At 40.2% G+C, this 23619-nt stretch overlaps 1 protein-coding gene across 1 annotated transcript; it reads left to right on the top strand.

Annotated features, from left to right (window-relative positions):
* Positions 1-261: 261 nt before the first annotated feature.
* Positions 262-19007, top strand: odad2 (outer dynein arm docking complex subunit 2). The gene is made up of 20 exons (XM_061266001.1): positions 262-479; positions 565-725; positions 793-955; positions 1039-1145; positions 1215-1351; positions 2111-2224; positions 3903-3997; positions 4450-4557; positions 4736-4889; positions 6430-6576; positions 6662-6871; positions 7220-7453; positions 7529-7639; positions 7708-7862; positions 10126-10306; positions 10384-10445; positions 12711-12825; positions 14621-14809; positions 14984-15205; positions 18843-19007. Exons 1-20 carry the CDS (start codon positions 268-270, stop codon positions 18963-18965), a joined length of 3000 nt encoding a protein of 999 aa, XP_061121985.1. The 5' UTR covers positions 262-267; the 3' UTR covers positions 18966-19007.
* The last annotated feature ends 4612 nt before the right edge of the window (positions 19008-23619 follow it).

The following is a 23619-nucleotide window of genomic DNA, read 5'->3' as shown; positions in this document are numbered from 1 at the left end:
TGATATTGTTTTCCCACATTGCATTTTTGTTTAGCTGTTTCCTAGCAACCAAACGGGACAGGTTGTTAACAAATATCAGGTAAGCTTGCCAGTACAAGTGCAACATATTTGTAGTGGACTCAGTGCTTCATTATATTATATTATATTATATTATATTATATTATATTATATTATATTATATTATATTATATTATATTATATTATATTATATTATATTATATTATATTATATTTAACCTCCGCCAATTCTCTTTTTGTCTCCAGCATAATGGGTACATTACTGACCAGGTCAGCAAAGTGGTCCTCAGAGGACAAACTTAATTTCATCCCGCTGAATGAGCAACTGCTGAAAGAGATCATGCTATACGTGGCGGATTTCAGCTCTCTGCACCCAGAGGAGTCAAAGATCTTGTTTGAGGAGCCGCTGCAGTGGAATACCACTTTAGATGCAAATGACTTTGAAGCAGAATATGAATTAAAGTCAGTCTAATTATGATTTTACTTAACTTATAATCTAATGCAATTGTACGGAAGACTAGAAATGCAATTTGTGTTGTCCCTTCAGTGCGTCAGGCGGTGTAGAGTCCAAGGAAAAAGATGAGCACGGAGTTCCAACGTTAGAGCACTCTCCTCCGACTATTTCTGTGCGGAACTTCAACCAGCTGGCCAATATCATGAATATGGGAAATGATAAGAGATTGGATGAAGTTCGGGCTTGCATTGAAGGTTAGAAATAAACTGCACCCTGCATTTTAGTTCAAATACACTGTCTAATTTCCTCTTTTGTATTCAGAAAACAGAATGATCGAGGTGAAGATTGTCGGTCCAACTGTTGCTAGCATGATTGACAAAGAACACTCACAGGATGAAGAGTCAGAGTGCAAGATCCAGCTGCTACGTCTTTTACAAGATATGGGGAAAAATATTAGTCGCAAATTGCTCAAAGAAATATCAGAGTGGGTATTTTTTTTCTTCCTCTCTGTCAAATAAAGTAGATATCTGCTGCGAGTTTAAAAAAAATAGTTTTTACATTTTTCAGAAAGTTTCGTCTCAACCCCTCGTTCGTGGACAACGAAGTGGAATATTTACAAGGTTTTTGCGGTATAGGGGAGGATAGTCTGTTAAAGTCGGTTCAATACACATCAGGTTTGCGTCTTATTTATATTCCCCTTGCTTGAAATTGCTCTTAACACTAATAGCATCTGTCCTTCTCAGACTATGAACATCCCAATGGATGCCGCGCCCCTTTATGGAGACAAATAGAAGGTGAGATGTGTTACCTGGTGATCGAGACGAATGACACAGAGACGCTCTACATCACCTGCAGCAGTTCTGGATCTTTTCTCAACATGGTAAGATGAGTGAAATGGTGAAAACAACATGAAATCATAGCTGATATTTTTGCTGTATTCTTAGATAATATAATAATAATAATAATAATAATAATAATAATAATAATAATAATAATAATAATAATAATAATAATAATAATAATAATAATAATAATAATAATAATAATAATAATAATATGGTTGGGTTTATTTAGGCAAGCTAGCATAATATGGAGAAACTGAATGGCTACCACCTTATACCAAACATTGGCTCCCTTTAAATCTGTTTTCTAATAATAATAATAATAATAATAATAATATGGTTGGGTTTATTTAGGCAAGCTAGCATAATATGGAGAAACTGAATAGCTACCGCCTCATACCAAACATTGGCTCCCTTTAAATCTGTTTTCAATCATTTTAAACGTTAATTTAACGCTCACTGCAACGTTGACTCTTTCACTGACTTTGCTGACAAGCCAGAGGTTTCCTGTCTATTTCTTCACCTGGAAATATTTCAGCCTAAGTGGAGGGGTGGGGTGTGTGTAGAAACATCACCATGGCATGGAACGGGTGACATTGATGCAAATGAAACCTCAAAATACGGTAGTGTCTTAAACCTAATTTAGCGGTTAACATGGCTTTACACTTCCCTTCGGCAGCTGCCTGGAGATTCTTTCTTGGCCTCGGAGCTACTCCCCGACTGGCATGTGGGTCGCATTAGGATTGCGGTTTAGTCGGAATTAATGAAAGTGTTTTTTTTTTTTATTCCTCACGCAGGGTGTTAAGCATGACGAGGAGGACGAAAGTGCCTATGGTATAACGAGTGATGTGTTCAAGGGCCTGGTTGATCTTCTGAAAAACAAATCACAATTCTTTGCTGAAGGTTCACAGGTACAGTGAAGCCAAACGCCTCATGTTTTTTTCATTCTTTTCTTTTGTGATTGCGATGTATACTTTTTATTGAAAAGTGAAATTCCTCTTCAGCTTTAGCTTTCTAGCAGACATCTGAAGCTTGCGAGCCAAAATTGTCTGGTATTTTGGAACTGTCCATGAGTTCTTCCACCTTGACTAAAGGTTGGAGTTGAAGAAAAACAACCTTGAATAAGGATAATGCCAGTACAATACTTTTACCGCAGTGTCCTATAAAAATGACCTGTTGTTTTAGGTCAGGCGTCCCAGTTGTTTTTTATTTTTTATCGTTATTTTCAGGTCCTCCCTGATTTGCTCACTGTATGACTCACATGCACAACGTAAACAGTGTGCATTGTGTAATTAGTCTGTGCTGCACTACATTGGTGAGCTAGTGTCTGCTTGGCAGTATGACGTATATTTGATCCAACATCAAACAAGTTCACACACCACACATGCACACACAATGATGCAAGCTTCCAGACATTAAAATCTATGATTTATAGTAGTGCTTCCTGCTTTGATAATTTATTGAGATAATAAATGATCTTCAACACCAGCTCCGCTCAAAAATCTGATAATCATTTGTGAATTTTCACTTTTTAAAAACATTTTGTTTGCACCATTGAAGCGTGCGAGCTGTGAGCGCAGATTTAGTTTAGCCTCAACGGGTTCATAATCATTCACAAACTGTGAAAATCCCATTTGCACAAAGATGACTGGAAAGACCCGACAGATACAGTAGATGACTTCAAATGAACAAAGCAGAAAGGGAGGAAGCAGACTTTCCTTCTACATTTAGAGTTTTGGATTCATTTTGACATCTCAGCAAGATTGGAAATTGGGCATGCTGTGTCGTTGCATGAGAAAAAAAAAATCTTAAAATTAATACCAACTGTTGTATGCTGGAGTCTGTGGTAGGAAAAGACACTGACAGTTGTTTTTTGTTAAAGGCTGTCAGGGACTCTACCATTTACATTACAATTTGCATCACTAATTGTGAAGACCACGGAATACATACAAAATGACAAAAAGTGTCAACGACTATATCTGCTAATTATAAACGGGTTGACGAGTAGCCTCTGGCTTTTATGTATTGGTTTACTTGCAGTACTGGTAACTTTTTATTGAGGCATGTCAAAGAAATTTGAGCGTTCCCTTCTGTGAGAGCACATGGATTTTGTCCATTACACGTATAATGGAATTAAAGAAGGTCAATTAGTTTGAATAAAGTCAGACTGCGGCTCTGTGGTTTGCTTGGACTGACTTGAATATTTCCAATAGCCGGTCACTTTATGTTGAAGCAAAAACAAGTCTTTGGAAAAGTGATCGTTCATGCTTGGCTCCGGCTTGTATGTGGACGTCGTCGACTAAAATACATCTTAATTCTTTTCCTCAACCTTTTAAAATGTTAAGCCCCTAACAACCTGTGATTGGCAGGTGTGATTAAAACTGCCGGCAAACTATTCAACGATTTGTCTTATTGGCATCTATGCAAGTTTTTTTTTTTTTAACCCCAAAAATAATCACGGAAAATGTATGACACATAGCCATTATTTTGTCTGTGCCAAGCCAGTCCCACTTTTCGGGGTGTAAAAGTGAAATTGAAACAATAACAGAGATGTTGTTGACTTGTTTTTCTTCTTTAACTATTTCAAAGAATATCCAAGGACCTTTGAGTACGCCGAAATTAGTGGATGCTCAGACACAACTGTCATTAAAAAGGGTCGAGAAGAAGTCGACACCGACCGAACGGTAAGACTGTTTCCAAATTGTAATTGTCCTAAAATAAAACGGCTTGGTGAAAACACTCCTGAGAGGAAAGTGATATTTTGAGTCATTACATGCTTTGGGTAGTTACCCAGTGGAACTACACAGTCAGCAAGACTAATAAATGCCATCACAGCATGGAGAGCCTTTCTGCACAATTAAAGATATGACCTCCAGATAGGAAATGCTTTTTTAAGTAACGCTATGTAGTATTTGACCTTAAAATAATAGATTTGAAAACATTTTGATGGTACGCTGGATTGAAAGAATGAGTGCGTTCTGTCGTTGCCAAGGAAACCCCGGACTAGCTGCTGTGGGGGATTGAGTAAAATTTTTATACATAGTTTGAGTTACAATTATAAATATAGAATTATTTATTGTTACATTGGTGATATGTTCCGATTCTAACTGAGTATTTTTATTTTTTGTGTTAACAGTGAAGATGAAACGAAGACTTCTGAAATTGATGAGTCACAGAAGGAACCCAAGAACATGTCACATTTGTCAGAGTCCTCGTACGCGGATCAACTGTCCTCTATGAAAGTGTGAGTGTCTGTTTTGGTTTTCAGATTTTTTTCAGAGCTTGATGCATTCGTATCAGGTGGGATAGAGGAGGGAAATATTTAAAACATGCAGGATAGTCACCCTCAAAGTTTCGGACATTACCGTCTGGTCTTAAGGGATCAAATAATAATATTTCCTGTTTTTTTTTTCCTTTTTCAGTAAGTCCCAATTACAACCAGGGGACGTTTTTAGTGAGACTTCATCTGAGAGCGATCAAAGTTACGAGGAAGAAGAACAGCCACCGTGCCGTCAACGAAACACAGATCTGCCCTCAGAGTACTGGCAGATCATAAAACTGGTCAAGTACCTTCGGGTAGGGGAACGTCAACGCATCACTCATGATGGATTTTATCCTCAATTTGAGATTTTAGTCATATCGAACTGCTGATCAGGAGGAAAGAAAGACAAAGTTTAAAGGCGACGCTTCCGTCTGATTGAAGTGCTTGGCTTTGTCGGTGAATTCCTGTTTTGTGAGACAAGCTTGTTTGGTCGCCGATGCGAGCCAAAGCAGAGGGGAAAGAGCTGTCCAACGGCACCAGCTGTAGGCAGTGTTTGCCCACGCCGCAGATATATAAAAATGAAGCGTGCCTGTGACAAGTGGGACAGGACATATGGTGAATATTAATGTGTCAGAGAGGAAAGGAAAGGGGAAAAAAAAATATGCGGGTTACCCAGACTGACTCGGAATCCTTCTGACTGCTTGACTTTTTTTTTTCTTTTTTTTTTATAGGGGACGTCATACAATTTAGATTGTCAGGATGTAGTTTCCAAAGAAAAATAATACAGAACTACACCCACAATAATAATAAAAGATCATACAAGGGTGTGATATGAAAGGAGTGGATTCAGTCAGGGGAAAAGGAATTAAAAAAAATACTTCAGTGGGTTTCATACTTTTCAGTTGTATTTTAGTGTGTGTGTTCCTGTGTCAACAATCTTGCGCGCAGTAGGAAGCAACACGTCCCAGCTATCTATCCGTCTTCAAACCACACCAGGCAGTTATTTATGGGCTTTGTCCAGCCCTCGTTTTTATATTACCGTCAGAGGCTGAAACGGAGCAAGAGCCAAGTTAAATATCTGTTTTATTTTAGGCTGATCTTTATCCCTGTGCATTATAGACATAAGTTTGTACTACAGGAAGTTTCATACTTTCTCGAAGCCACACACTGATGATCTGTTTTGTGTTTAATGCAATTTATGTTCATTTGCCCACATTACCTTTTTTTTTTTTTTTTTTTGACTGCCAAACAGTGACATGGCTTTTCCGAAATTTGAAGTCAGGAATGATTATGTAAAATTTATCAGTATATTTGTTTTATGTTAGGGGGAAATAATTGAAGAGGCATTTCAAGAGTTATGAGTGATTTATGATTATGTGAGTTTTAAGTAAAGGCAAATAGTAAGATGAAAAAAATATATCCACATGTTCTATTTTGTTCTCTTTAATGTTTCAGTTGAAATGTTGTTGTTCGCTCGGGTGCAGGTATAAAAATAGGTGAGTGTTTAGCAACTGTCAAAACATATTTATCATTTCAAATGCCCGAGCCACATTAGTTTTGGGGCTTTGAATGCTAATAGTGTTCTTTCTTTCTTGGAGCAGAACCTAATGGCTTCTGGTCTTGGCACGAGAGTCGGAGCGCTGCCTTGTGTTAGCAAATAATTTATTTCCATCAGCTCCCACCGCAAAGCTAAACAGCCAACAGGCTGTGGCATTAAAACATTTTAGCTGGGGTTGTTATGGGGGATACTAGAAAGGGAAGGTGAGGATTTCGCTAAAACCTAACTTCTATAAACTTCCCGAAGGGCTTACGAATTGAGACGCAGCTTTTGACTGATGGCAATTCTAATTCCAGGCAGGCGACCAGACAGCCACTTTGTTGACTCTCTACGCCTTGATGGATTACGACCTGACGCATGAGACGTATCATTGGGCCATGCAGGACTCAGGTGGCCTCAAAGTTCTCACAAATATTCTACATTTGGACGAAGTTAATCTCCAAGTGAGTTATTTTCAACGAAAGGCTTGCTCACCTTAATTAAACTCAAGACTCCTGCAAAAAAAAATTATTTTTGTGATTGGATTAGCTTGGATCTCTGCAAATCCTCAGAGACGTCACCCACAACGCTCAAACCCGCCGAGCCATCGTCGACAACGGAGGTTTACGAAGCATCGTTAACGTCCTGGACTCACGGAATAAAGACGTGAAGGCCTTAGCTGCCGAGACCATCGCTAATCTAACCAGTTTCCGCCGGGCGAGGAGAACTGTTCGAAAGTACGACGGGATTAGTAAACTTGTGAGTATTTATCAATCAAAGCATTCATAATATTGGTTCACCTGTCTGAGTCTTTTTACAAACACCAGATTGGGTGTTGAAGCCAATCAGATAGAATGTCCCGCCAACATCCTTTGACCTGCATTCATGTTTGTTGACAGAGCGCCCTGTGATTAAAGGCTCTACACTCTTGTATATTTTCCTCGGACCCAAAATCAGATGTTCTAATGTGCGAGTCACTCAAACGAGTAAATTACTTTCACGCTGTGCTACGAGACCACCTTTGAACCGGACAGTGCTAGCCTTGCCTGCTCTGTCTCATTAGGAACCAGAGATTGAAACTGATGTTGAATTTTTGTCTCTGATCAGGTGAAGCTGCTAGATTGCGCTCCCGATATAGCAAATGTAGATGCAAAGCAGGAGAAGGATGTTGAGGTGGCCCGATTTGGGGTGTTGGCACTTTGGAGCTGTAGCAAGAGTCCTAAAAACAAAGAGGCCATCCATAATGCTGGTGGCGTTCCTCTACTGGGCCGCCTGCTCAAGTCTACACAGATGAACATGCTCATCCCAGCGGTGGGCATCCTGCAGAACTGCGCTGACGAGGTGACTACCATCCTCAGACTTAATGATATTAACAGCAAGATTATTTCACATCCAGGAATTGTTTTGTAACCGCAGGAGAGTTGCAAAGATGACATTCAAACAGAGGGCATGATCAAAGACTTGGTCCAGAATCTCAGCATTGACAATGACGAACTACGGATACATTGCGCAAATGTCATTTTCAAGGTTTGATCTGTGTGATGATCAATTTTCATTTCCCGGTTAGACACAAAATATATTGTTTTTAATTGCAGTGTGCAGAAAACAAGCGGACCCGCACCTTAGTGAATGAGAGCCGAGGTCTGCATGCTCTGGTTTCACTTCTAGGCAAGACGGAAAACAAAACGCTCATGGCTGCCGCCACTGGAGCTATCTGGAAGTGTTCCCTCAGCCCGGAGAACCTGGATGTGTAAGTTTAAGAGACAGTCTCCCCTGTTTTTTTTGCCCACTAGTACACACATACACACACATGCGTTATTGTCATCATCTCATAGCGTTTAAATTTTATTGCGAGGAAGGGGGGGGGGAGTGGATGTATCACTGTTTCCACTCGCATGATGATGTCTTTACTATTGTGTCTAGATGATGTAATTTGCTGCATAAAATGTTCTGTGGTCTTTAGCACCCAGACTCAAATACAGTGAAGTAAGTATTTGATTGTTCAAAAAATTAGCGGCTTCGTAAAACTTGTTAATATCAGCAGTTTAAGACTTGAGATGTTATAGTGAGTGAGCCACGATGGAGATGTGATTTTAGGAGGACATTTGTTTTTTGAGGTGAGATTATCTGAAAATACCTTCCCCTCCTCCCGAGTGAATAGTTGAAATGGACGAGAGAAATTTTTTTAGGGGGGAAAAAAGGCTGAGTCGCTCTTAAATGCATCATTCAGCACTTCATATATCATACGTGACAGAATGATATCCTACATTTAAAGTCTAATTTAAGTCTTCCCCCTGAAGTGGAGCTGCCACAAGTTAAGCAAAGCAGAAACGTCACAAAATATTTCATATTTTAACTGCCTTTAAACAAAAATATATGGCATGGAGAATAAAGCTACGGAGTGTAATATTTTTTAATTGATTATTGCTACACAATCATTTCATAAAACACTTTCCAAATAAGCGGATTGTAAATTCTCTGACCGCAACTTGGATTCATATAAAACAAGTGAACTGCACAAGGCTTTGATTAATATGACAGTTTGGAAAAGTCACTGCCAGTGCGGGCTACATGCCATCTGTTCCCGCTTTTTTAAAATAGCACATAGCTACTATTGATAGCAGCAAAAGCAATAAATCAAACGGTGCCCAACATCACTTGTACAGCTTATTTAGTAGCACTTAAACGTATAAACACTAAAGTGTCTGTTTGCCCTCACACTAAATCACACTGTCACAAAGTTATCTTAATGATGGTGCCACAGGACCCAAATATGAATCGAGCTCTCATTTTGCGGACACTTGGGTGTGAAAGAAGGGTCAGATGTGGTCACGTCTTCGCTAGGAAGTCAGCATGGCGCAGAGCAAATATTTTTAGGATCTTTTTTTTTTTTTTCTTTCAACGCTGCCTTATTTGAATTTCTGAAAATGTCGAGGTCAGGCAGGAGCTTTGTGGACTGAGGTGACCAAGTCATTACTGTCAAATCATTTTGCAACTTTTTTTTTTTTGGAAGTACAAGCTCAAAGGAAACAGACCTTGGTCATTGCATTTTTTTTTTTTTAACATCGTTGATGTCCTCCACGGTCTGGACAGTGTACTAGTCTGGGGGACTCCCACTTAGGACAAGAGGAAGCATGTGTTAGCCATTTTGTCTGATTAATGTTTCATCAACGTGTTTATTTTAAGACAATATTGTCTACCACGCGCTTATGATTTTCAATGAACCTGCCAAAACTCGGGCAACGTGGGCCAAAATTTTATCAAGTTTGGGAATGGGGAAAAGGACTCTGCCAGTGATGTGTGGAAAAAAGGGAACTTTATTATTTAGCGCAGTTTTATGAATGCATCAATATGTGACCCAGTCAGTCTGCACATAGAGGTGTTACCGACACGTGTAACAAAACAATAAAGAACTCCTCCAGTGGAAAATTACCATTGCCAATTTTGCTAATACAGAATTTTTTTTGTCAAATTTTAGATTAAAAAAAAAAAATCTTGATCTTCCGTATAATTTACGAGATTATATTAAAGTCTGTTTATCACACTTGGCTCATCTTTAAGGTGAATTTCACCCAAGTTAGCTTTGGCAGCTTGTGTGTTCATTAGCAATGTTTATTCTTGCAAAAATAGGCTTCAATGGACTTTGACCAAACCGAAATGACCTTGGCCTTGTACACTACAATGGCTTCAAGCTTCAAGACGCCAACAACCGTAACCGTGAATAAAGAAAATGAAATTTAACTGTACATCAAGGGTTTGTGGAGGTTTGCTTCCACCACATGATATCCTTCTTAAATATGTGCTCTAGTTTACTACTCGGTCCAGTCAGGAAACAAGGCGCAATCAAAAATAACAAAAAACTTCTAGACAAGTTTCCTTGCTACCTCCGTTCCTGAAAATTGTTTGGGTAACATTCGTCGGGAAAATCCTTATCCGGCAAAATCAGCTGGGTGAAAATCAAATGAATGAACCTTCCGTAAAAAAGAAATTGTCCTTTACTTTATCCTTGAAAGGTTTCAAGAGCAAAAAGTCCTGGAGACCCTGATCACCCTTCTGGACAACCAGCCCGAAGATGTGCTGGTTAATGTGGTGGGAGCCCTGGCGGAGTTTGCACAAAAGCCCGCAAACAAGATCGCCATCCGCAAATGCGGAGGCCTCCAACCACTTGTTCGGCTCCTGATCGGACGAAACGAGGCATGCCCAACCATGCGTTTTTATAGCCTCCTCTAAATTAGTTTCTAAGTGTTTCTAAGTTCTTGTCCTTCCACCAGGCGCTGTTGGTGAATGTAACCAGGGTGGTGGAGGCCTGCGCCACAGATCTGGACAACATGGCGTAAGTCTGTCTCGACTGAATTTACACTGTTAACGATGACATTACAGTAGCGTACCTATTTGATGTGGCTTCGTTGTTAGAACAATTCGGGGCAGTTTACTCACGTCACCACGGAAATAACTTTAGACTACACTATTTGTCATTCAGTTCCTATGACAAGAGAATGAATTACTGTGTCATTAACTTGTCACATGTTGATGTTTAAAGAGCTATGGGGCTTTCATTTGTATTGTGCAGATAGATTTTGCTTTGATCCCTGGTTTAATCATAGTTTTGTTTAGGCTTTGCTTATTTTACCTGCTGCTCTAAATACCGGTTGGTTTAATTCCTGGCGTTTTACTGCAGCTTTGTGGCCACTGTCAAGGCAAATACATGTAAAGCCCTTCCCATTTCCAAGACAACACGGCTGGGAATGCACAGTGACCCGCAGTCCAATGCAGTATTTACTCTGTGTTCATTTAAAAACCTCACGCTCGATACAGGAGAACAGCGAGGGAACTTCCATCGGTGCCTCGTTGGCTTTTACGAGACCGAAAAGGACCGCGAGACACTTCGGAATTAAGACGCGAATAAAACTGGCAGGGAATCGTTCACATCGTTAAAAAAAAGGCATTATTATCATATCAGTCATTAAAACTACCATGTCTGATTAAGGCAAGTAAATGAGTCGGTTTTTCCAACCCTTACCCGACGGTATATTTAGGCCAGACCGTATAATTACGTTTTATAATTGACTTTATAGCGGTAAACAAAATGATATGTCAATAGCTGCGTTTTTTTTAATTAAATTGTATTTTAAGACGTGTTAGTCCAGCAGTTTGCCGACCAATTTCAGCCAAACTGCTTCCTGCTGTGTTTAATTCAACATCAAAATTTCACCATCATAAAGCCAGATTTCTTTTTTCAAGTCCTTTTCAAGCTTTTCCATGAATAACTCCAGTTGCGTTTTCTCCAATGGATCCTGTGTTGCTACAAGAGAGAACACACACTGTTTGATACCTCCAGAGTCTGCGGTGGCCTCCTCTAATCCATCAATGTCAGATGCAACCTCTATGCTAATCTGTTTCATACCTGCTTCACAGGCAGACAGAGCTGTTCTGGCCGATGATATGGAGCTTCTTTTTTTTTTTTGGTGCAGATTTAAGAGGCCCAGCAGACTGGAATCTGATGTTATGATCATTGGAGACTGATTTATGTGCAAAGAGAAGACAGATGGTGTTTGGGACGCCTCTGATGAGTTCATTGCTAGTCACAGTTAACTGAATGTTTACCTAATTATGACAACATTCAATGTTGGTCAATTTTTATTTAAATTTTGAACCTGGACTACGCAAAATGAAATATGGTTAATGTTTGAGTAAACTTGACAAAAGCACCATCAAATATTAAGTGACCTGTTTGATTTGGAAAGGGGGGGGGGGGTCACGTTTTTTTTTTTTTTTTTAGTCAAGCCAACATAATGCAGACTAAAAATGTGTCTGTGTGTCTATATATAAATCTGTGCATGAAGCACTTTACACAGATGTCGGTTAACCTCTGACCTAAGCTTTTCCGTCGTGTGGGATTTGGACTAAGCAGAGCAGCTGAGTGAGTTTTACGCCCGGGGAGGAAGTGAGTAGGACTTGAGAATGTGTTGTGGTGAAATGCTGATGCTGAAATTCATCAATTTTTATGGAGCCTGCTGCTAGCCGGGCGGATTTAGGGTAACATGACCGAACATGGTCTACCCGACTCAGAATTGATGGGGCAGGTTTTTCAGATCAAACAATATAATTATGATTTTGGTTGTAGTTTGCAGCAGGGTAGAACTGTACTACGCCATAATGAGAGTAATTATGGTTGCTACCAGAGTAAAATAAATGAGGAACAGCTCCAGATTTGATTCTCTGCGATGTTGTGGCTGCTGTGTGTACAATATACACATATGCATGTGTTTCTATTCGCATAACATTAGCTCATTCCGTAAATTACCATAAAAATAACTATGTTTTGCTTTTTTTTTTAAATTTTTATGTAATCACAACATTCTGTTTTGTTGTTTGGAGCTCCAAATTAGGAAATGCACAGCATGGGCTTTGTTTGGGACATTCCAAAACCATTTATTTTTATTTTAGGGTTAGGTTAGGATTTAGGGTTGACTGGAACAGTTTTTCCATCTTGACTAAACTCACAGCCTGAAATTTCTTTCAACATAATTTGCATATTATTTCTGTCCTTATTCCACTCTGTCTTTTTACTTTCTTACGAGTGTTTTTCCTTCCAAAGGATCATTCAGGAGCTTGATGCAATCCGGTGGGTTTGGAGCTTGTTGAAAAATCCTAACCCAGATGTTCAATCCAGTGCCGCTTGGGCTCTTTGTCCATGTATTGAGAATGCAAAGGTATAGTATTTGTTTGCTAGCAATGTTACACAAGAACTACACAGCTGTTTAATTTCTACTCTCTTTACATGTTTGACTGGAACAATTCTCGTCATTCTGGAAGAGCAGATTCACATCTGCTTGATGTATTGTCATTTTGAACCAAAAATATCATACATCTAACAAACGTGGCACGCCACTTTTCTTTCATTTTCTGCAAATGTGTTTTTTTCTTTACGATTTGTGTAACAATAAAACAGCTCCACCCATTCCATATTCACCATCTATAATTCATCCTCTGTAAAACCAAGATTTGACCTCATATGTCTGAGAAAAACAACAACAACAAAAAAATAAGGCATTTTCTACTTTTGTTAACTTTATAGTTTTTATCCTGTTTCTCCACAAAGCCTCCGACAACTTTAAGACACCCTTGGGGCCTAAATAGTTTTTGTTGTTCCACGATGAACTGAGCACCACTCACAATGCAAAAACGCCTTTAAATATCACCAAGCCTGTCTCGCTGCAACCTGCTGCTGGGAGGTTTAACGTTAGCAAGGGGCAGGGCGGTGTCAGACGGGGCTTACATGAACCACGGCTTAATAAGAAGCCGAACAGCTCCTCTGGCACACCAAGGTTGTTGAAGTGGGAAGCGGGTGAGCGGGCGGGGTGAAAAGACCCAAGTAATATCCTGTGGTGTTGCTTCTTATTCTGGCGCTGAAAATCCCGACTCAACATGCTGTTATCAAGATACAGCGTGCATTTTCATCATTGATGAACTCACACATGCAGCCAAACTTGAAATGCATTACAACAAAGTGCTTGTTAAACTTGCTCAAGAGTGTCATTATACAGCATCTGGGGGTCCATCCTTGGAATGAAAGAGATTCGGGGCCAGTCACATCGCAGCTGGTGCTTGTGAGAGCTTCCGCTGTCGCTGGGACTCGCGGCAAGCCGTCATCAGTATTCCTGACGGAGAGCTTCCTGTGTGTGTATGGAAGGGTTAGCTCGCTGGCCTTGAGCTCCATTACCCAACTTTTTCTACCCTTCGCTGCACACGTTTCTCATCTCCTGGCAAAGCATCACAGAGGCCATGGACGGCATCCTGGCTAGAATTCAACTCAAGCTGAAGCCGCGCTTTTAAACACAGCAGAAAACCCGTGGGACTTAATATAGCTGGACACGACATTTTGTTTGACTTTACAATACTGAGAAAATAGACATTGTAAGCAAACGACTTCAAGATCCTCAATTGTAATCAGAGTGCATTTAATGGTTGCATCAAGAGTTCCACTGTCACCTTTGGAATGAACTAGGAGGACTTGTGAGCCCCTCTCCACACGCGATGAGCAAACATTCCCACAGACGTACTCCAACATGATGTCCAAGGAGGCTGTGTGCTTTTTAGATTTAGACCTGGCCACTTTGGTCTGTTCTTCTGCAATCTAGCGAGTTGTATTTTTAAAAGAGTGCCCCGATGTGCCAAGCCCTACTGAAGCCCGTGCCCCTGCCAGCTCTTCCGTTGTGGTTCTTTTAGTACTCCCCACTAGACTCTTGGTTTGGTAACGCATTGCTCCATAAGTGGGTAAAAAGCCCTTGCGGTACCTGCCATGGCCATGAATTTGAATTGTGAGGTTTCTCTCACAATTCAACAGTTCTCCGAGGGGGGGAAGGGGGAGTCTATAAATGTCACCTCTAAGCTTTAAATTCCATGTGGTGGATTTGGTGAGAGTGCTGAAGAAGTTGTAGAATATTTCAGGCTGATTGCTTGGAAAGCAAATAAAAGTGTCTAACCTAAGCACTTTTTGGTCTTTAGGAAGCAGGGGAAATGGTGAGCTCCCTGATGGGTGCTATGGAGCTGGTCATAGATTTGCTCAAGTCATCCAACGACAACGTACTGGCAAGCATATGCGCCGTGATTGCCAAAATCGCCAAAGACAAGTACAATTTGGCAGTTCTGACCGATTATGAGGTGGTCTCGCTACTGGCCAAGCTGACTGACAGAGTAAGCGTACTCCATAGTTTGTGTTCTTCTCGAAAACACTTGAGAAGCATTAAATGCTCCTGCTTTGTATCCTTCACAGCATCCATCCAACTAATCAGACATCTGTAGATGTTGTTGCTAGGTAGCTTTCTGCTCCCTTGACTGATCTTTGATGGCATCCTGTTCTCCACGCAGCCCGGTGACCTACTTCGTTGCCACCTGGCTCAAGCTATCGCCCAGTGCTGCCCGTGGCGTAACAACAGGGCGGTCTTCGGCGAGGCGGGAATCCTGCCCCACCTGGCGCAATACTTAAAGTCGCAGGACACCAAAGTCCGCCATAGTACAGTGATGGCCCTGCATCAGCTGTCCAAGGAGTCAAACAATTGCATCATCATGCACAGCGAAGGAGTAGTCAAGGTCAGTCACAGGATTTTGTCAAAAACGATCATTAACACCATCCTTGTTTGAATCGTGTGAAAACTGTTCAAACCAAAACCGTGAATATTTTGACATCCTTTGACCGGCAACAAAAGTGTTTTTTATTCGCCTGAGGAAACACGGCTCAAATGTCGAACCATCATGGGAGTTCAAGAAAGCAAACAAGGCAGTGTGTGCAAAGTGTCATTTCTCTGGTAGAGCCTACATGCCATTACAGAGCAAGTCAAAGGCTTGTAGCTGGTGGCAACCGTTGCTAAGGTCGCTTCCTGGACATCAGGGTAAAATGCAGCAACTTTTTGGGAGCAGATTAGATGAAACTATGCTAAATTAAAGCTTCTGTGAAGCAAAAAATAATAATTTAATGTACAGCAGCATGCCTCAGACTCATACACAGAAATCTACAAACTGCAAATCTGTTTTTTTTTAAATACTGTTTTTTTTTCATGTATAATGCGCCCCCATGTATAATACGCACCCTAAAAATGGCATGTTGATGCTGGAAAAAAGCCTGTACCCATGTATAATACGCACCCAAATTTTGACTCCTACTTAAGTCCGTAAGCGTAAAATTATTTCAGAAAAAAGATCATCTTTGGGAACAACCGGATGTTATACCCACGTATAATGCGCACCCCAGATTTTAGGACAATAAATTAATTAAATTTTGCGCATTATACATGGAAAAAAACGGTACTATTTATATCTGAACCACAGCATTTTTTTCCTATGTTCATAAAATTGGTGCACTTTACGCTGTTACAGTGGTTAAGCATTTAGCTGTAATTGGTTCACTTCACTGAACATTGGGCGTTCCCAAAAAAATGACGTCCAATTTGTTAAATTCTTAAAGAACCGTTTTATTATATTTATATTATTTTTATATATTTTTTTTATCATCCTGTGTGCGTGTACGTGCGTGCTTTTCCACGGTATCTCGGCAAGCGTGTGCGAATGCATGACAAACCGCCCACTGTAATCTGCTGCAGTATTTGACCTTATTAATGTAGCAGTGAAGGATTGCAACAACTCTCCATAATGTATTTTGGGACATTTAAAGAGCTTAACTGCACCCGGTGTTGCATTTGTTGTTAATCTCAGATGTGGAAAGCCACCACAGGCAGTCTCATTGTTGAGTCTGGCTTCAGTCTCAACGTACCTGGCCCACCCCGGGGGAGACATTCCGCTTTGAGAGCATGTCGATCACCACCGTGCAACGGTCATCAAAATGATCTTCTCCGATGACATTTAGACACCCCGTAGAAAGAATTTGTCAAAAAAACAACATCATCGGTAGTTTATTGACTATTGATATGAGGGGGGGTCCGTGTTTAATTTATAGTCTGGTGTAAATTTCTAGACCACCTTTGGTGTTATTGCAGCAATATTTCAGTGTGTTTTTCTATGCCGCGGAGAAGCTCTCCAAACATGTTCGCCCACGTGTAGTGTACGATTTCAAATGAGCGTGGATTTTTTTGAGAACGTAATGTTCATGCTGTAGCACACTTAATGATGTGTGTAGCAGCACCCCGAGGCTCGCAAAGGAAATTAGGCATCCTAAAGAAAAGCATCTCGCTCTGGAAAATCGATTAGCTGCCTTTGTCATAGTTCTTCTAATCCTTCCGAAATGCTCCAATGTGGTCCTTCCATTCATCTTAATTTACTTGTTGTCCTTCACACATCTTTTTAACACGGATGCTCAAGTTTTTTTTTCCTGAGGAATCTATTAGCCTAATTGTAAATCAGGGGCATCTCAAAGGATTTGCCATTGAGAATTGAAGCCAGAGAGATGGATTGCCCGTCACCGTTTGATTTGACATGTACTCTTGGTATCTCACAGTTTTATACGGATGCGCTTGATTTTTGGATGAAGCTTTGCATTGCTTCCAAAAGGATTGTTTGCTCGAAGCACAAATTCACATGGACACTTTTTGGCTCTTTCATAGGAAATGAAGATTTGCCGCTAACTGGGAGAAGTAAAAAATATATAAATAAATAAATAAATAAATAAAAAGTAATATATATATATAAATAAATAAATAGATAAATAAATACAAATAGAAAAAAGAAAATAAATAAAATTGGAATCACAAAATTTCCAAATAAATTTCCGAATTAAAAGCTCCTCCTTGCTCTATCCTCTCCAGAAACCAAAGGTAGCAAAACATTCTCAACTGCAGGGAATGTTTACTTTGACTTCCTTCACCAACTTCCTCTCCCCAACTGGGCTCAGCTAAACTGCCCCCTGCGTATCCTAACGCTTGAATCCCAGGAACGCTGGGAGATGATGGAGCCATAAATGGCAGGTTGGGGCAAGTGTAAGTCTGAACTACCTGCAGCTGGTCAAACGTGAGCACACTTAACACCGTGACACCTCCACGTGTGATCGAATATGTGCAATTGAGTGCATAGCCCTCCCAGACTGCTTTAGAGGGGAGGCCCGAGAGAGTTATATGAAGCGTGTATACTTCCTTTCCCTTTCGTCTTGGAGGTCACTGGAGTTCCGTAAAGTGCAACAACCTCAGAAGAGCACGATTCCCAATTTCAAACGTAGCGGAAAGTGTTCGCCACACTCGGGGAATATCTAACAAGCGCTGTTTTATATTCTAGGAGATCCCAGCTGGGAGGGGAAGCGCAAGTTTGGGGGGCGGGGGGGCTGCAGAGAGAGACACGCTTATCTTAGCAGAGCTGCGTGCTTTGCGAGAACTTATTTGGCGGCGTCTGAATAACACGCAGTGAACGTTGGCAACATCTCGGCCTCTGGCACTTCTCAGGCATCCTCTCTTTTCACAAAAGAGACTTGTTAGCAAGCTGCATGTTTTCTCCAGTCTGTGGATGTGAGTTTGCTCACCGAGGTGTTTTTGGATGCTATTTAAAAATCCAATAAAACCAAAAGGGCAAATGTTTCACATAATCCCAACACTGCTGCATTGACGTGAGCTGAAGCTTTTGGTGTTTTCTACCAAATGAAGTAAACAGCATTCGTGTTTATTGGAACGTATTGTTGTCACTTTATTATCAGGGTAAATATCCCTTTTGAAAATAAAGTGTGGTTTGGAAAACCTCAACGGGAATTTAAGAAGAAGCGCACATTGAATAAATTTAGCTCCGTCGTATTTATGCTTACATTGACTTTTATTTTGATTCGATCCCACAACCACCCGCAAACGTAATGTAGTGATTTCCCTCCAGATAAAACAAAAGAAAGCTCACTCCCCCCCAAAAAAAAACATAACACAGTTGGTTTCTCTCTCTAAATATATCGAGAGAGTTTCTCCATGACACAAAAACTAAACAGTAAGCAAATCCCCTCAACTGCTCATTTCAAAATCTTGAGATTGTGCGGGAAAAAATGCAGGAGCGTGTCACAGAACAATCTATAACTTGTTCAATTACACAAGCCACTAATAGTCAGATAGATATAAATCTGATCTGGGCAGTGAGAAGGAAACTGAGTGACGTGGTTCATGCTCAGCTTTTTAACGTCCGGCTTGAAATTGTGTGTTAGCACACATCGAAAACACACGTGCACGCGGTTCATGCGTGACTTTTGCTCTTACAGACGTTTGTCTGTGTTCCTCCTGCCAGCTCAAAGCTCTCTCTTGTGTATTCGTTGCAGCCTCTGATCCACTTCATGGGCTGTGATGATGATAAGGTCCGCAACGCCGCCGCTGACTGCGTGCGCAACATTCGTCTGCTCTTCCCAAACCAGTCTCGGGCCAGAAAATCACCACACATGTAATGGAAGCAGGTGGCTATAAATAAAATGTTATGATTAAATCCAAAAACCTCAGGGCTTGTATTTATTTGCTGTTGTGCTTAATCTTTCTGATCTGTTGCCTCATGAGGATGAGGTAATGCATGTAAGGATGACATCATCAAACTGATTGTTATTTCATTTTACGATTATTTACCAAGCGCACTGAAGGTTTAAACAATCGGATTTACGACTTGTTTGGGTGTGTGGAAGTTTGAGGGTTACAAAAGAGCTTCTGAGCAGTAACATAATAAATAAAGGACTCACTCAAATGAAATATCACAGACAGGGCAGGCCTTGAGGTCAGCATGGAGAAAAACTCGAGTAGAAAACAACTGAATACTTACAGTACTGTACGTTCCAAAAATAAAATGTAATTGAAGCTATGATTTTATTTATTGATTTTCTTGTCACCAAACTTGGTAACTCAGGGTTGCAATTGGAAATCTCAGCTTTACCTGAATTCTGAATTACTTTGTTTAATTTTGGAGGCTCCACAATGTGAAATGAAAAAAATGAGAACTTTTTTTTTTTTTGCTTGGATTTCTTGTTTGAGTGTGTTTCCAATAGATACTCCAAAGTTTGTGTTTTTTCCCATCTGATCTGGTTTGGCTAACTAACCCGCCCATATTGGGTTTGACTCCATCACAACCGAAATTGGCAACATTTTTTATGTCAGTCTGATTTCATTCCAATTTATCTTAGATGCCACAGAAGCTACTTCGGGCCTTAAGATTTATATTAGCTGTGTTCAAAAATAGGGGCAAAAGCAGAACTCCATCACTCTCTGAGGTTTAAACCACTCCCAGCTGTTAGACGGGGTCAAGTGGAGGAGCATGATGCATGGTGGGCAATGCATGAATGAAGCAACTTCCTCACCAAAATGTCAGAAGCTGGAGGAACCCAAAACATCAGGAACTGCTTTAAAAAAAAAAAACTTTTTCATCCACCCTTTATGTTCTTTTCAAACAGCCTGTCATTATGATGTCATTGATAATAATGTTTAAGGATAAAAAGGGGGGTTTCTAATATTGTTGACATTGTGACGAGATGTTTGACGTTCAATCCGAACCTTGCGCTGGAAGGATGTCACAGTCTGCCTTTTAGTCTTCAAGCCACAGCTGAGAGTATTAGTTGGGCCGCAAACCCTCTTAGAAAAGAAAGTGCCACTTTTTCTGGCTCGCTGTCCGACACTGCGACATTATTCAAGGGGAAATTAGAGGTTAGGCCTGCGCGCTTCAGCATAGGCAGCAATTACGTCCAGCGTTGGCCTTCCTGGTCACCTTTCAACATCCCATGTTTTCTCATTGCTTCACATGGAAATAGTGGAGGGATATCCCTGTTGATGTTGTGCAAGGGAAATGAGGGCCCTGCTATCTGTGCCTCATGTGACCTGACTTCACCTGGGAATCTAAAGTGGACATTTTAGGCGAAATGATCCAGGGAGTCTGGTAGAATCGTTTCTGGGTCGACCTTTTGATTTGACAGCAAGTCCTCTTTCGAGGTTTCTCACATTTGTTTTTCTGAAACATTTCATAAAAAATAATGAATCGACTTAAAGCAGCTTTCCGCCCTCCCTTTTCAATGGCTAGGAAGCCTTTTTTTTTAATATAAGATCACAGCAGTTGGCAGCAATGTTGTCTCGCTGCATTGCCATAAAAAATACACGTGAGCACAACAGCCTTCTCAGAGCCGCGTCCAAGTTAAGAGAAGCAGAACACAGCTCCTGTTCTCTAAACCGTGTATTAGCCTTTCTATCATTCCAGCGAGCTCGCACCATAGCAGGTTCTCGCGGTAGGAGCGTCTGGTGTCGCGCTCACCTCGTGTTTGCTCAGCGGCCATGCATCCGCTTCCTGGCGAATCCTAAAGGCGTCTAATGAGATCTCCTGCTATCCACTTTTTTTTTTTGTATTTTAAATTGACTTTCACGCCACGTATGAATTCTGACATTCACTTCCATACAGTGTAAATATCAAGCAAGCTTGACAATAAATAAATAGAGAAATGAGTGAGCAAATACCGCAGCATCTGGGTCACATTTACAAGGATACAAACATCTCCATTAAGGTTTCAGTAATGTTTGTTATTATCCTACTAAACATGACAGATTTGGCCTTTAAGTACAAAGTCAAGCTTTTTTTTTTGTAGGTTTGAAGCATAAACTTTTCATTCATTAAGTGTTAGCGTAGCATATTGCGTTTAAAGAATGATGAGAAGAAGAACACTAACCCTAATACAAACACAAACTATTATAACCCAGGTTGCAATAAAAAGCACTTTTTAGGAATAATCACAATTAAGTATGCTCGATAATGCCATTCAGGTCCAAAAAGTGGACTTAGATGTTTGCCTGAAGATCTGAAAGGGGACACAAGTGGTTCCACTTCTCATTTTATTTATTTACTCAGTAAACATTTCCTTAGCTAGTTTATATTCTCAGCTCCATCTTTTTTTTCCCCCTAATGCAATGTTTGCAGGTCTGCAAATTAAACTTTAACTGCCTTGTTAGTGACTTTCAAGATGTTTGTCAATTATACTAGAGCTACATATGTATTTAAGTGATTGTATTACTTTTTGGTGGGATCGGACAGTTCTACTATGAGGACACATTATTAGGTACACGTGTGCAATGTAATGGCTGCTTTTGATGGATTTGCTCCTCTCAATCAGAGCAGAAAATTTAATACAGCTTTTAAATTGGAGCATTTCAATGACCCTCTCTAGCTTTTCTTTCTGATTGTTGTTAAAGAAGGGCCTCGGGTTCTATATGCTTGTCAGCTATGTTAACTTCTTTTCTAATGCACCTGACCATGAAATTGGAGAAATTGTGAAATTTTAGACAAAGCTCTGATTTGACGAGATTCACAGAGTATGACTGTTGCTTGATTGGTCATAGAGGGCAACAATGTGCATGCATGTCTTGGTTTTCATGTTTACAACCTCGCAGTAAATTAGAGGACATTTGATGAGTTGCAGGGTATTGTTACCTCAGTCATTGCAGTTTTGCACAAAAAAAAAGTTTCCTGTTCTGGCAAGATTATTGACTGTAACAGTTCACTTCCATTAAGGCCAAGTACTGCAGGGACCCAACATATCCAGCTCTCCAATAATAATAATAATAATAATAATAATAATAATTATTATTATTATTATTTAGTTTTGTTATGCTCCATCAAACACATTCTGCTTGACTGAAATAGATTTGGGTCAGTTTTCCAAAGAAAACATTAACACGTGCATTCATCAGGCCTTTTCCCTTTAAAGTGTGCATGTGTGTTTTTAGTAGTCATTTGTTTTTATTCCCTTGGGAAGCCATAAATAGAAAGACAACAGGCATGGAAGATTTAAGGAATGGGTGTTGTGAGTTGCAATTATGCCACACTATAATTTAAGGCAGCAGTCCCAGCAACGTCTAATAACATTCGGTTTTGATTCTTGATTGCTTTCAGTGCACGTTTTCAATGGCAAATTTGTGTCCTAAATGATTTAACCCCATCTGAAAAACTGTAATTGGGTCATTTCAAACAACCTCGCAAATTTCTTCCTAGTCACTTTTTCCACCATGGCAGGCAAAGCAGTGAACAAATACGTCTGTGGCTTTTAACCCAGTAAGTCTGCGTGCTGCAATGTATAATTCCAACTTGGTTTACACAGATTTAAGTCTAGAGTAAAAACATCACCTTAATTGAGGGGCCCATTTTGGAAAAGAGATTTAAAAAAATTATTTGGATTGAAATACCTTGAAATTGAGAGACAGCACTTCACAAATCATCTCGATATATTTTTTTTTGGTGTTCCACCTCTGGTTTACAGCTCTGTAACAAACACAAAAGTACAAAAGGCATTTGGTGAACGTTTCTCTCTCGGGGAGGTCATGGCAGGTGAGTTCACATCAGGTGAGAAGGTAAGCCCAAGAAACTTGAGCAAATAAACCCTCTTTGACCTCAATTAAAGTGATTGTACCACTCGACAACTCAGAAGAGAACATGTTTGCCGTTAGTAAAAGTTAACCTCCCCTATTAAATGAAAATAAACACAAATAAACAGCAATTACACAGATCCCCGATTCTTCTTATGGGTCCTGCTGCTTAGTCACCACCTTCGAATCACTACCTTGGATAAACCCCAAAGGAACACACAGCTGAGGACCTCGGAGCTTATGACTCACGAGCACATCACGTGACAAGTTTTATAATGGAAGTCAATGAGAGGGTTGATCAGATGTAATCAGCGACCGCGTGGTTATAAACAGCCTGAATCCACATTTTGGGAATGTAGATTGAGTTTGCTCCTGATGGAATAATTTATGTTGCAGGAAAAACACACCAGCCGTGTATTTGATAGCGGCTTTTGCTGTGGGCGGTTTGTCTAATTAGAGGAAAATAATAGCTTGAATATTAGTGAGACTCAGAACGGCGTGACGATGACGATTTTCGTGAAGCAAGAAAAAAAATTAAGGTTGGAGGGGGTCATTGTATGATTCTAATCAAAGTAAACACCCTGCTGATTTTGAATGATCTCCTAGTCAGGATGGTCATATTGAAATAAATGCATATTTTAATTTCTTAGAAGTGAGCTCTTCAACTAATTAGAGGGATTATTGTGAAGAGTTGCAAAAACAACTCCATAGATGTCAAAA

Source organism: Syngnathus typhle, linkage group LG19 (genome assembly GCF_033458585.1).
Source record: "Syngnathus typhle isolate RoL2023-S1 ecotype Sweden linkage group LG19, RoL_Styp_1.0, whole genome shotgun sequence".
NCBI lineage: Eukaryota > Metazoa > Chordata > Actinopteri > Syngnathiformes > Syngnathidae > Syngnathus > Syngnathus typhle.
Note: the sequence above shows the minus strand (reverse complement) of the source record. Positions and strands in the feature narration are given on the sequence as shown.

Excerpts from the sequence above, each read along its gene's own strand:
- odad2 (XM_061266001.1), top strand. The coding sequence starts at position 268 with ATGGGTACATTACTGACCAGGTCAGCAAAGTGGTCCTCAGAGGACAAA. Across the intron at positions 6,577-6,661 it reads TGGACGAAGTTAATCTCCAA|CTTGGATCTCTGCAAATCCT; the intron begins GTGAGTTATTTT and ends TGATTGGATTAG. Across the intron at positions 10,307-10,383 it reads TCCTGATCGGACGAAACGAG|GCGCTGTTGGTGAATGTAAC; the intron begins GCATGCCCAACC and ends TCCTTCCACCAG.